At 44.0% G+C, this 14,896-nt stretch overlaps 1 protein-coding gene across 1 annotated transcript in view; it reads left to right on the top strand.

The window, feature by feature from the left end:
* Positions 1–14,896, top strand: part of zfyve9a (zinc finger, FYVE domain containing 9a) — a 33,224-nt gene that overhangs the window by 9,946 nt on the left and 8,382 nt on the right. Inside the window, exons 4-13 of the mRNA XM_069684999.1 lie at positions 987–2,458; positions 3,390–3,489; positions 4,580–4,756; positions 4,924–5,087; positions 6,576–6,705; positions 7,055–7,177; positions 8,760–8,915; positions 9,943–10,167; positions 12,865–12,947; positions 13,097–13,201. Of these exons, the coding sequence (XP_069541100.1) occupies positions 987–2,458; positions 3,390–3,489; positions 4,580–4,756; positions 4,924–5,087; positions 6,576–6,705; positions 7,055–7,177; positions 8,760–8,915; positions 9,943–10,167; positions 12,865–12,947; positions 13,097–13,201 (2,735 nt within the window). The remainder of the gene's footprint in view (positions 1–986; positions 2,459–3,389; positions 3,490–4,579; positions 4,757–4,923; positions 5,088–6,575; positions 6,706–7,054; positions 7,178–8,759; positions 8,916–9,942; positions 10,168–12,864; positions 12,948–13,096; positions 13,202–14,896) is intronic.

Genomic DNA, 14,896 nt, shown 5'->3' with positions numbered 1-14,896 from the left:
TAAAGTAAACACTGCATTACCGAACTGTGTGTCTGCGGACTCCCAGCTGTCAAGTACAAACTGTCTGCTTATCATAGCGGAAAGGCTGCTCTCTTTCTGGATTTATGGCGTATGACCCCAGAAAAAAATGCCAGTCCTCCACACACAGCATCTTTTAATCGTTCTGTGGGCTCAGTGTGTATTTTGGCTGTGAGTGATTATCTGTGTGTCCTGTGCCAGAGATCCAGCTTGGCAGATTAACTCTCTGTGTGTGAGTGAATGTGTGTGTGTGTGTGTGTATGCGCTTGAACCTGGTACAGCACACATACTTACACAGCTTAGCATGAATTCCATTGGAGGGAGGAGAGCACTGTACAGAAGCTGACGCGGCTGTACAAAAAATAAATAAATATCAGAAGAATTTCCTCTTGTTTTACGCAGCATTCATGTGTCAGCCTGACTGATGGCTCCCTGGGGCGACGGAGCCGTTTGGCCCACTTTCTCCGAATTTCCCAGTCCATCCGCACACTAATTTCCCACTCCATGCCAACCTCATTTCTCAATTTGTCCCCTGGTTTTGTTACTTCCATTTTTAGCTCTTTCGATTACCTGGGAGTGTATATCTGTATTAGTGCTCTGTGGCAGTTCATTTGAGGCTTCCTGTCATGCTGTTGTAGGTTCATGATCTCGTTGCTGCAAGCCACTGTCACTTTCAGTTTCAAGTCTACAGCTTGACAAGAAATCAGCAGGAAAACACGTTTAAAGACCAGAATTGTCGGCCTGTGAAAGCTCTCAGCCATCCAGGTCATAGTTATTCAAAGTTTAATCCAAAACGCAACTGGACTTGGTTGAAGTTTTTGAAGATGTTTCTTCTGAAAAAAGTGAGCCTGCAAGATACCAAGTGTTTGCAAAATCAAACTGTGGTAGCATTTTAAGGGAACTAGTGTATGGAAGGCGTAAGGCAAAGTGATACCTATAAAATTGTCTGTTTCTTCTTTCCCTGTTAGATGAGACAGACAATCCCATTCTCTCGGATTCCAAGTGGACCCAGATCCTGGCCCCACCAGCCCACCTGCTATCTCTGAACCCCGCCCTGGCCCACGCAGACCTCAGCCCCCGGGAGAGTCCGCTTCCCTTCAAGACCCTCCCCGACTCCTCCTCAAGCGCCTCCCCGGGGGCTGACGCTAAAAGACACCCTGGTCCCGAACCTCCATCGTGGGTAGAGGAGAGGCCAGCTGACGTCCATAGCCCACCCCTCCCCCAGCCCAACATCGGCAAGCTGGTGGGCACAGACGACCTGTCGCCGCCCCCTGTGACGGCCTGTAGTGCCGTGGAGAACGGCTGCCCCGCCAGCCCTGCCAGCCCGCAACTGGATGGGTTCAAAAACGAGATAAATTCTCCCCCAGACAACCAGCCTGGTGCTTCTGAGCAGGAGGGTAAAGCTCATCAGGAGGAGAGGCTCTCCTCAGCAGGAGAAGGAGGGGTAGGCTCCACTGTCAGTCACACTCACTTTACCTTTGAGGTTGGAGTAAGAAAGGAAGAAACTCGAACAATACATCCAAATGTGGAAATACCAATACAAAATGGGGGGGGACTCAAAGAGGAGGCGGTTACAGCTGTTTTACAGGAAAATGGTCAAGAAGAACTAACTGCAAACTTAAAGGAGGAGCAGGTAGAAAGTCTCCTGATTAGAGGGAGAGACATTCAGATTGTTTGTGAGGTGGAGGAGAATGGTGTATCTCCTCCTGACAGGGACAGAGCGGAGGAGACAGAGTGGAGATGTGGACAAGATGGACAAATAGACGAACTCCTCAGAATAACAAGCCTTCCCAATGGTTCAGAGCAGGAGAGCACTGGGCATTCCAACATTAAGGAGGCAGAAGAGAAGGAGGAAGAGGAGGATGAGGGTCTTTCTCCCTCTCCTGTCCCTTCCAAAGAGGACTCTGTCACTGAGGAGAAAGAAATGGAAGAAAGCAAGCTGGAGAACGGCGAGGGAGGAGCAGCAGCAGGGTCAGGTAGCATCCAACCAAAACTCAACAACAATCGACTGCAGCCAGTCAGTGTCCCCTATGGAGGAGCACGACCGAAGCAGCCGGTCAGCCTCAAGCTCCAGATCCCACAGCCTCTGTCGGGCCAGGTCCAAAACCAGCTTGGATCGGCCGTTGTCAACAAGAACAAAAACCTGGAGAACCAGAGTCGGAGAGGCACGCCGTCTGAACCGACGCTCAGTGTGACTGATCAGAGTGCAGTCGGGGTGAACGGAGATGTTGCTGTCAGCTCTCCTCCTATGATGCCCGCAGAGAGCCCAGATAACGACCTCCAGGCAGGCCAGCAGGGCGCTCTGTGCAGGAAACCTGCCAGCTCACTGGGAGAGGTCGCCCCTGTGTGGGTGCCTGACTCCCAGGCTCCTGTGTGTATGAAATGTGATGTCAAGTTCACCTTCACCAAGAGGAGGCATCACTGCAGGGCCTGCGGCAAGGTCAGTGGAGGGCTAGAGCTGCTGCCTCGTGAAAACACTGTGACACACTTGTAAAATAATGATTACAATTTACCTGACATTTCTGGGCTAATTTTAATGTTTCATAGTTTTTGAGTGGTGTATCAATAAGCATATACAAGGATAAGAAACAACATGAGAATTGCACTGCAACTTTTAAAATGCATAAGAGTAATATTCCATCAATGACTTAGGAGAGACATGTGAAGACAGGATTTATATTAAATCAACTGCTTTGATAGATGAGTTCCTTTTAAGGTCCGTATATGCAGATAAGCTCAGTGAGTGTGCAGGTAGCTCTCTAGCATTACAGCCACCCACACATGCAGCAGGGTGTCCGCACAGTGCTTTGAAGGGAAGATGTGGTCGCTGACACTGCACTGGAAAATCGCCGGACTGCTACTTAATTTCCCATGGTGGTAAACAAACACACTCTCTGCCACTTGAGCGGGGAGGAGCTGGCATTGCAGTAATACTGACACCAGCGCTGCAAACAATAGATGCAGCAGCGGGATCCTCAGTGCATCCGCCACCACACTGTTAGATACACAAGCCAGTTCCTGGTGGTGCTGTGAGGCTGTGAAATTAAAAGGACCCTCCACTCTCTGTCTAATTTTCTACTAAATACATGTTACTACTTGATAATGATGTGTAGGGAGGTGCTTAAGTACATCGCCCTTTACACAGCTGCAGCTCGTTTAAGCTCTGGCAAGCTACACAAAATCAATATCTATAAAATGGTACATTTGTAGCTGCACACTTACAACAACTTATTCTCATTTCTCCAGTTTTAAATTTGGACACAGCTGAAGTAAAATCATTTGGAAAAATGTTTTTCCTGCAGTGTATTATTTTGTTGGAGAGTGGTACAAATAATATCTCCCTGTTGATGGATGTGTCTGTTTTTTTCTAGGTGTTCTGTGCAACGTGCTGCAGCCTGAAGTGCAGGCTCATGTACATGGACAGGAAGGAAGCTCGAGTCTGTATCACCTGTCATTCTGCTCTAACAAGCGGTGAGCATTACTGCAAGTAGAGAGGAAGTGTACATATAAATGCAACATTTGGAAGATGTATAATGTAACTGAGGATGCTACTCCTTTTTAGAAAGTCAAATGTAGTTAAGAACAATAGTGAAAAGTTTAATTGGATATTGATCTGAGCTATTGCAATCTATAGAATGACATTTGCAGTATTTTTGCTATTGCTCACATTTTTATATAGATATATTGTAGTTGTTAAAGCCCCCCTCCAGTGAAAATCAAGTGTTTAACCTTGTAAACATCTCCATGCTACAAGACATATCAGGGACAACATAAGCAGTCATCTCCATGGCTGGGCCTGTCTGCTTTTAAACTGCAGTGTACCAAGGACAGGCTGAACAACACGTTTTCAGATTGGCAGGTTTGAGACGTCACAAACCTAATGAGCCAATCCCGTTAATGGACGGGGTTACGCTATGCATATCATTATGTGCAACCTATGGCAACCACTTACAGCTGTAACCGTCATCGTAATTTTCTCACTCACTGACTGCTAACGTTAACATTACTACTACTAATTACTACATTTCAAGCCAGCTAAGTTTCAACAAGTTGCCGCTAAACAATGGCAGAGAAGTGTTTTGTTTTCGCGACGGAGGGGACGGTTGGACATTTGCAAAGTGGGCGGGGATGATGCAGAAAAAACATATCAGACACAATTTATTATTTCAAGCAGAGCATTTTATTTGTCTTCAAACATGACTGGAGCTGGTCTTTAATGAGGTACAGCCACTGTTTGAATTGGCTTATTTTACAGCAGACATTTTGACATGTCATGGAAGGAAAAAAAGGTGAGATTAATTATCAACATTAATTATGACTGGGTTTCATTTAGGTGGGCCTGCTGACTAACTGGGCCACCTCATTAACAAAATTAGCTACACCTGTGCTTGATATATTATGGAAAGCAAATTGTCTGTCTCCACTTAATTGAACCAATAGTAATAATATAAATATTGGTCAAATTTGGATTTATCGACCTGTAAAAATCATCTGTACTTATCCACTTCTGTCCAGTATCAGTCCAGTGACACTACCATCAATATTTTTCTGTCTCTCTCAGCTCAATCATGGGAGACGCCAGCTACTGCAAGCAACCAGAGTCCGAACCCCAACAACCCAGCAGAGTACTGCTCCACCATCCCCCCTTTACAGCAGGCTCAGGCCTCCGGGGTGCTCAGCTCTCCTCCTCCTACTGTCATGGTGCCTGTGGGAGTCCTGAAACAGCCTGGCAACGAGGGTACGACCTTTACCAAGAATTAAAATGCCCTCAGCATGTTATTTTTCACTTTTGACACCAACATTCTGTACCTACCACTTTAAAGTAGTCATTTTGTTTTTGCATGTCCTGATGATGGCTGCATTCAGTTTAATTTACAGAACATTTGTGCTGATTTTAATTTTTAGGGTCCCTTACGCGGGAGCAGAGGAGGGTGTGGTTTGCTGACGGGCTCCTTCCTAACGGAGACGCGACAGAGTCCCCCAAGCCTCCGGCCTCAAACCCAGCGCCTTCCCAGTCTCTGGCCATCTCCGCGTTTTCAAACAAATCCTCCACTTCTGAATCTTCAGAGGTACGCTTGGCATGAAAAACATTCACCCATAGCTAATGCTATTAGGTTAGCTTGTATGGTCATGTTAGCTACTCCGCAGTGAGCTGAAGGAAGCCACAAAGAACTCTTTCTGTGGGATTGTTGGTGGTTTACTGGTTGGGTCACCGACTGCGACAAATGGGCGGCAAAAAGGAGTTCAAAGGAAACATTCCTGATTTGCTTAATCAGGATTAGAAATCCCAGTAGACTGAAATGCTCAAAGAAAAGCTGTTTAAGGTTTGCCTCACAACAAATAACATTGCAGCAAATTGAATCGGGTGGTTGTGTTGTCGTGATGTACACTTATTGGAATGGATGATTCATGGGCTGTTGAATAGATTGATTGTTGAGGCATCTTAATTGCTGACACGGTGATGCTATAGAGACATGACACAAGACTGTAAGGATTTACCAATTAAGTTTTTTTCAGAGAGCTATATTTTGCTTTGGATGACTTCTTTATCAGAGTGATACATAAAATCAACAAAGCGTTCACAGTAACTGGATATTTTGCCAATATAGCCATGTCACAATTATTCAACCACTTTATAATATGGCTGTTTTTAAAACTTTGTGAAAGTTTTTATGGCCTTAAGTGGAGTTAAAAACACAATAAAGCCTTTGGGAACTCTATAATGATCCCTAATTTGCTTCAGCTGTGTTGCATAGATAAACCCCACCAATGAAGGTGTGTAAAGTGAGTTGCAAGCATGGGTAAGACAAAGGAGCTTTCACAAAAACTGAGAGAGGAAATTGTATGGAACAGCTGCAAACGGGCATATCCGTGGGAGAAAGCCCAAAATTTCACCAGGACCCCTTAGCAACTTAATCAGGACAACGAAGAAAAACCCCATGTTACTGCATGTTACTGCCTACAGGTTAACCTGATAAAGGCTAGAATATGCCAGGAGAAATTTGGATAAGACTGCAGAGTTCTGGGAGACAGTCCTATGGACTGACAAAACCAAACTGGAATTTTTTTAAGACACATGGACCAGCGGTATGTTTATTGTTATGCGCCTGACCTTTCTCATATTATATATACAGACGCTCACATGACACCATGGCAGCCACACTGGCACGAACTCTATCAATGAACTATCAGTGATGCATGAATTTGAATTTACTGCCAAAGGTTCATAAGGTTCAAGTTCACCAGTAGCTACTGTGCTTTGTAACTGTTTCAATGGTTTAGCATTCACTTCAGGCCTGTGGGAATATTAGATGGGCACTGATTCAACTTTTCAAGCCACATCAGTTTCCAGCCACTTAAGGATTAAGTCCAATATAAACCCTCCTTTTTTAGGTCTCCAACAACAACTGCAACAAACCCTGCATTCCAAATGGCATACTTTATATTTGTGATTAATAAAAGGTTTAGGAAATGCAGCATTTTGTGGAGTGTCCCTCAAAGTTCAACTGAAATCTAACCCTACATCTTCCCCAACCCTCCTCTTTCCCCCCCTCCAGGCGGCCCACGTCCCTGTTGCCCCGGTGGGCAGCCCCGTGGGCAGCTCCCTCAGCCTGATCCCGGAGGACGGGCTCCCTCCCATCCTCATCTCCACCGGAGTCAAAGGAGGTACGGGAGGCCACATCACAGGTGCTTGCCCTCATCCTCACCATTCTGCTGCCTCCTCATTGCTCCGTCAGCTGCTGTTTATGTGTTTGTGCTTGTAAAGTGTGTTTTTCACATGCTTTTTATCACGGCTCATGTTTCGACCACTCATTGCAAACAGGGGGAGCAGAGGATTTATTCATGGGAATGCAGTGATGATGTTTTAAAGAATGCTTTTACCTTACATGTGCCTCCATCATCCTCACCTCCCCTCTGATTCTCACTCCCGCATCTCCACCCCTCTCTCATCCCTGCTTCTCTCCTGTCTGTTTATCTAACTTCACCTCGACTCCTCCCTCCACCTTCTCCTCTCCTTCTTCTGCTCCACCTGCAGACTATGCAGTAGAGGAGAGGCCGTCAGAGATTGTCCTCATGCAGCAGCTGGAGGAGGGAGGTCCAGACCCCTTGGTCTTCGTGCTCAACGCTAACCTGCTGGCCATGGTCAAGCTCGTCAACTGTGAGTTACCCAGCCTGTCCCCTTTTCTACCACTCAAAGTGATTTATGGCGATCATGAGCAGGAATGTTAATAATTCAGTTTAAACGTTGTTCACATTAAGAACTTTTGGAGAACCAAAAGTGGACCTTCTTGTGAATTATTGATTTCAGGATGATCTTAGATAATGCGAGTATAAATATTAGTTCTGTATACATTTTTAATTGTGCCTGATTAAGCTTTTGTCCTGTGAATTGTTCAGTAGCCAAAGCAAACAATCAGTCACGCTTGTTGATGTTTTTATAACCCTCTTCAGTTCAGGACCACATAGCATTTCTGGATTCATCTATCTGTTAAATTAATGGCTATTTGTCATTCAGACTTTATTTAGACACGGCAAGACCTTTTACAAATAGAGCTACAGTATATAATGTCAGTGAGTAGGGCTGCACGATAAATCGTTTAACCATTGCAATTGCGATGTGCGCATGTGCAATAGTCACATCGCAGGACGTGCGATTGTCAGACAAAGTAACTGCAACATGTAAAGCTGCTACTTTGATGTTACTTTATACAAAATGGGTCCTTGCCATTTTGTCGTTTTCCATCACTAATCTACAACAAAAGTGTGCAAGAAGAATACTGTGAGCTTTCAGAAAGTTGCCATCATCGGGGCGATAATGCTGATTAAACATACACTTGACCATCTTTTTTCCCCTACTGTTGTTAAGGCAACCACCGAATCATTAGCTGTCATTAACCTAACCGTTACATTGTAAACTGACAGAAGGCTCGCCTCTCCTTTCATCCGATTGGACAATGAGAAAAAACGCCCATGACGCCGGGCGTTTTTCTGCTTTGAGTTGAAGTTTTTTCAACTCGAGGCGCTCAGAGCATTTCCTCAAAAACGCAAAGCGCACTGAGAGGAAAAAAGCGAGGCGCTCCGCAAAGCAAAAGCAGCGCGTAAAAAGCGTCCCTCTCATTGAAAACAATGACAAAAAAGCCGCCCCCAGCTGCTAAAACGCGTCCTGTCTGATCGGGCCCTTAAAAGTCCCAAATGATTGTTAATTGTATATGTACATAAAAACACTCTGTGTTTATCTTGTATAATTTCCTGTTGTTTTTTAATATCGCAATAAATATCACAGAACAAAAAGTTATTGCTTTTTCCAATATGGAGCAGCCCTAGCAGTGAGTTAGACTGTAGAACAATGGGACCATGTGTCCTGCTTTTTACATGCAGTGAACAAGTGCTATATGAAGTATGTAGCTGGATACAAATTTATGAAGTTGTCGCGACTAAGATTTAAAAAACAAGGAGAATGACAACTTGTGTGATCATTATTGTGGTTTGCATGAGGGTAGTGTTTGGTTTTTCTTATGTTTGTTTGTTATTTTGCATCAAAACTGGAAAAAAGATCTTTTGAAACACTGTCTGAAAAGAATTTTCTGAAGTTACTTCAGTTGCAAATCTATAGAAAAAAGGGAAACAAGACATGCATTTAATTTCTCTCTAAACATAGGTAATCTTTGCTTTTGACACATGTATGTCCATCTGACGGCATTTGATTCACACTAAAAGTTTTCTGCTCTTTCATTCCTCAGATGTAAACAGGAAGTGTTGGTATGTGACGACTAAGGGCATGCACGCCGTCGGCCAGGCAGAGGTGGTCATCCTGCTGCAGTGTCTACCTGACGAGAAGACCATCCCCAAAGACATCTTCACACACTTCGTGCAGCTCTACCAGGAGGCCCTCAGTGGTAAGAACACAACCAACAGCTCCACCAGGAGGCTCACTCTGAAATGAGTCCACCTCCACTGTGAGCGCCTCCTGCGGGAGATAGCAACTCATTAGTAGTCCAGTCTGGAGGTCCACGGGTTAGTCCTCCTGTCTGAGCCAGGGGCTGCCCAGTTTAAACTGAAGTAATGTGTTATAATGAAAATGGGAAAGTGTTCTAGTCCTACTTTTCCTGGTTGTGCTCTATTTAGAAACCAGGTTACTGTCAACAGCTGTAAAAAAATGTGTCTCTGCCTCTCACATGAAAAACAGTCCAAACATTAGCGCCCTGCTGTCAGGTCGCCTCCCTTCAGGCGTGACACCTCACCGCTGCTTGTCTTGCATTTTTAACTCCGTATGCTGCAGAGCGAAATCGGCTAATATCGGGTGACTTTGACGGCTCGCTCCCCCCGGGCTGTTTCCGTTTCCATATTCACACTGGAGCACTTTCAGGCTGGTGGAATGGAGCCATATTGTGCGTGTCGTTTCTGATTAACTTGCCGTCAGTCAGGTGGAGAAGAAGTGCTGGCTTTAGCAGGTCCCAAACACAGAGCTTTGTCATGGTGTTATGTGGCATCCAAAGCCAGTGATCCCTCCCGCAGGTAATTAGAAACCTGAACCATTTGTGGGTAATATGAGGTTATGGGGTGAGCAAGCAAGATATGTTTTTATTCATTTTGAACTTGATTCAGATGAAGCAAGGCTCCTTATCCACACAGTAATCCCAGAAACACACTCAAAGCCTCTACCTCAGATTCCAGAGGATGAGAAATCTGGTTTCTTTCCTCCTTTCCTCCTCATTTGTGTTCATTTTTATTCCTATCCTTTTACGTAATTCCCTGCTTTTTATACTTTTCCCCCTCCATCTCCTATTATATTACTCCTCTTTTTTCCCCCACTTCCCCGCTGTGCCTTCCCCTCTCCTCTTTCATCAACCCCTCCTCCTCCTCCTAATGTATCCTGTATCACTAACCTTCCTCTCTTTTCCTCTCCTCCCTCGTCTCCTCAAGGCAACGTGCTGAGCCACCTGAGTCACTCCTTCTTCACGCAGAGCTTCCTGGGCAGTAAGGAACACGGCGGCTTCCTCTACATTAGCCCCTCCTTCCAGTCGCTGCAGGACCTTCTGCTGCCCAACCCGCCCTACCTCTTCGGCATCCTGATACAGAAGTGGGAAACGCCCTGGGCCAAAGTCTTCCCCATCCGTCTCATGCTGCGGCTGGGAGCAGAGTACAGATGTGAGTCAGGACATCGGTGGTTCAAACTATTTAATTATAGTGATTTAACATATGTATAATCTGAGTAAGTTACTAAATTTAGTTTAATAGTTTTAAGTTCGAACTTAGTTTCAATATCAAAGTAAATTGACACAATCGGACCATAAAACAAAAACTGGGTTTAAGTCCACCTTCTGTGGGAAACATTTTTGTACAAACAGTTTTTTCATTTAATTAAAGAAGACAAACTTTTCAAGTGTTAAAGTGGTAATCTCAAAGATTTCGTTCTCTTTGGCGGCACCTATGGCGATAAACGGTAATTGCAGGAGCACACTTCCCAGACATCCAGACAGTGTGGATGTGTGACGTCCACGGTTGGCTCAGGTTGTAACTCTTGATTTTCCTCTCTGACGGTCGCTTTCCTTTTTAGACTGTTTGCCTTCATCTGAGCGTCCAATTTGTTTCTATTTCTTTGGATTTTCACTTATTTTTGAAGTTGTATCTGTAGTCATCGATCTTTTCTTTGTTTGTTCAGCCATAGTAGATTACTGTCCGGAAAAGCAGCCACTTAGCTCCGCCTACCCTCTCTAGTAGACCAACCACTGCTGGGTGATAGAATATGCGTCACTAACTGGGCGCCACTTGTGATTTCTGAGACACTCAGTCTGTAATACTGCGAATGCAAAAGCTTTCATCAGTGGGCCATAGGCTCAATCACCATTGTGTTACCTCATTCGGTGATAGAGACTTAACAGACATTTATTTAAATGAAAATCTTAGATAATCATTGGCAGTTGATGTTTACATTGTTCTATGAATGAAGACTTGTGTCACAGCATTTCTTTGATACTGCAAAAAACTTCTCTCTGAGTTCTGAGCAGGTTTCTGGATGTTTGTTGGAGTGAACATTGAAAATAATATAGTCTGAAAGTATACGTCACACTATATCTGGCCTGATTTTTTTCCCGCTAAAGTTGCCACAGGCACCCAGTCTGTAATACTGCAAATGGGCTTCATCAGTGGGCCAGACCTGTTACCTCATTCGGCGATAGATGGTGACTCAACAGACTTTTTATTATTTAAATGAAAATCTTCAAGATTATCACTTTAAATACTAGATACAGTGAAGTTGAAAAAAACTTGAAATCTAAAACTGCTTAAAGAGACCACAAATCTAGAGCACATTGGTCACCAAATTGCTTCTGTGCATGTTGCTGCCATACCCATCTGTCTGCCACTTTTCAGTCCGCCTCTGCCTCTCCATCATATGAGGTGGAAAAAACAAAACTATGAAAATGTTAAAAATAAGCGACAGAAACAACAAATTGGAGTGTTCAATGCCAGCTGTCCGTCCTTTTTTGTTGTTTATAGTCGGAATCAAACACATTTTGGTCAGTACCAAGAATAATTATATCGCTCAATTATATCTCTCTGCATGCAGTCCCACATAAAGGATGAAATGTTATTTTTCTGATGTGGGTAGAAAATAAATATTATTGTACAGCCACTGTAAAAATGTCAGTGTTGTTGCAGTTTGTAATCATGTACTCGTGCATTAGTTTATCTATCGGCTGAACGTGCACAAACACTATAGTTAGTAGGCTTCGACAGTGGTGAATGGGAGACGGAGCAAATACCTGCAGGACAGTTATAATGTGAGGAACCTCATATTTTACAATAATCACTAAATTGCATTATATTTACTGCAATTTTTGAGTCTTTTAATTAGCAAAGATTGACATGGGATGTTTCTGTCAAATGCTAGATCCAAACAAAGATATAAGAGGCTGAAGGGAGAGCAGAGAGTTTGCTCTGTTGGTTTGATGGTCTCATAAGGTAAAACATAAAGATCCACATTGATCTGGAAAGCTTAGTGTGTCAGTTGTCGGAAAAAGGCTGTCGGCATCCTACCAGTCTGTTCTAAAATGTTTCTCACAGCTTCCCACATGAACCACGAAGTCTTGTGAAGGGTTTTATCGGAGGGAGCCTCGTCTCCTCCAAATCCCCTTCTCTCCCAGCCAGACCTGCCAGCACGGAGCGCCGCCTGGCTCTGCTAAGCCTCTTGCCTGCTTCCAGCCAGCACGGATAGAATACATTAACAAAGCCACATACAGTCAAGGCTCTTAAAACACAGATTGTTAGCTTCACCATGAAATTAATCCACCACACAAACAGTGTAGTTCTCCACGCTGCCACCTGGTACCTTAAAGCAGTGACCAGCGGGAGGTCGGGGTCGCTCACCAGCACGTGGATCCCTGCTGAAATGCAGATTGAGGCTGAGATTGTTTTTTATTGCTAATGAGAGTTTGTAGCGAAATCTTATTTCCAGCTGTTTGCTGAGATAAGGCTAAAAATAGTCTTCTAAGAAGCTTTGGTTGCTGGAGAAAAAAGCAGCCTTATTTTTCACTTGTGGATTAGGAGTGTTTCTCCGAACTGCAGGCACAGTGTGTATTTGATGTGTGCACGGGGTCTCTTGTTCGGTTCATTTGCATTTAAGAGTGAAGAAGATCAAAATAAGAGGAAACACAGGTTGTGCAGTTAAAAACACCTTACCTAGAACACCGAACATTCTCGGATTAGATAAATAAATGTCAACTGAATGAGACTATGTGGAGGGAAAAAGTAGCCATGTCCTATTAGAAAATAACAGGGAACAAAAACATTTTAATACCTGTTAAATTCTGGATTTATCAATGACCAACAACTTTGTTTTTGCAGTTTACCCGTGTCCCCTGTTCAGTGTTCGCTTCAGAAAACCGCTCTTTGGAGAGACCGGCCACACCATCATGAATCTGCTCGCAGTAAGGGCTTTTCTTCTTCTCTTTCTAACGCTTCTGGGAGTGTTTGATTTCAAGCTTAAAGAGCTCTGTTGTTCTTCTTTAAGACTGTGTTCATTTTGATTGAATTATAACCGTTTTCCTGTCATCATCTTCTTCCGTCCCTGTCGCAGGACTTCCGTAACTACCAGTACACGCTGCCGGTGGTGAAAGGTCTGGTTGTGGACATGGAGGTGAGGAAGACCAGCATCAAGATCCCCAGTAACCGTTACAATGAGGTGAGTGTCCTGCACACACATACCTGCTGAAATAAGGTCATACTCACACCTGAAGTTCAGTTTATTTTTGTTGTGTGAAAGAAAAGCAGTTTTGTTAATATAAAAATACATGAATTTTAGCTTAACTTCGACGGCTAAAGTGCTTTTAAATCCATCTTCTGAATGTGTATTTGTCAAGCAAGCGGTCACTATAGGCAGCATACATGTACGATGATCTGGGAGCCACGCATTAAGGATTGTACACAGGTTTGTTTTGTACTTGTGTCTTACTCAGTGTGTTTTATTAGTTTCTCATAAAAAGTAAGGGAAATGTGGCAACCACACAGTAACTATAGCCCAGTAATCGCACAAGAAACAAAGCCTCTTTTCTGTATTTGAAAATGTAGGTGTCATATTATTTTCATATTCTCATCACTGAAGATGTGTCCAAGTAGCACCAGCAGGTGTATGTGTAGAACATAATATGACACCTAGCAGCAGTCTTAAAGCCCCCCTCCAGTGAAAATCAAGTGTTCAACCTTGTAAACATCTCCATGTGCTATAAGACATATCAGGGACAACATGAGCAGTCATCTCCATGGCTGGGCCTGTCTGCTTTTAAACTGCAGTGTACCAAGGACAGGCTGAACAACACGTTTTCAGATTGGCAGGTTTGAGACGTCACAAACCTAAGGAGCCAATCCCGTTAATGGACGGGGTGACGCTATGCATATCATTATGTGTAACCTATGGCAACCACTTCGGCGATGCGCGAGCCAGCTGTAACCACCATCGTAATTTTTGCAAACTCACTACTGACTACTAACGTTAACGTTACTACTACTAATGTTTTGTGTTGTTTTGTTATTGTGACGGAGGGGGCGGATGGAAATTTGCTTAGTGGGCGGGGACTGTGCAGATACTGGATTTTTTAATGAGGGAGAAGGAGGAGATGCCTTGGGAGGATTTTTGCAAGGTAATTAAACAGAAAAAACATATCAGACACAACTTATTATTTCAAGAAGAGTATTTTATATGTCTTAAAAACATGACTGGAGCTGGTCTTTAATCGAAAAAGCTCACAAGAGTTCCGGCTTTTAGGGTATGTAAGGATTTCCTTTTTATCTCTGTTTTATTTCATAATAAATTCCAAATCTCTGGGCTTCACACCAGACTAAATTAACGGACCCAAACAAGAAATCACACGGTTCTTTGGAACAACCCCAAACTCCTCTAAGCTCCCTCAAACTATAAAATCTTCCGATCCCACAGATCTAAGACTTCAAGAGAAAACGTAGCTGTGTATCTTTTTTCCCCAGACTCATAAATCATTTTTGCATCAAAATGAAACCCTCCATCAGACTAATGACATCAGTGGAGGAGGCTCCCATTAAGCTCCCTGAACATCAACACACACACACATGTTCATTGTGTGTAGGTGATGTGCGACAAACTCTCCGGGGTCCCTGCAGCTGAACATTAGGCGTGGGCTGCCGACTTGTCATAACTGCTGCTGCCTCGAGGGTGTGAATGAATGTCCATCCAGAAGAAGAAGTGCTACACAAGGCGCAGCATTTGGCCGAGAGAGAGAGAGAGAGAGAGAGAGTGGTGCTGGTTGTAGCGTTTGGCTGCTGATGCACTAACAGATGGGAACCCAGTAATGTGAAATGGGGACCGTTTCTCAACAGCTTGCAGGCGAGCCTTCAGCGCAGCAAG

Source organism: Semicossyphus pulcher, unplaced genomic scaffold, assembly GCF_022749685.1.
Source record: "Semicossyphus pulcher isolate SPU_LCO1_2020_fin unplaced genomic scaffold, fSemPul1.0.p SCAF_7, whole genome shotgun sequence".
NCBI lineage: Eukaryota > Metazoa > Chordata > Actinopteri > Labriformes > Labridae > Semicossyphus > Semicossyphus pulcher.
This window is presented reverse-complemented; position numbering and strand designations above follow the sequence as displayed.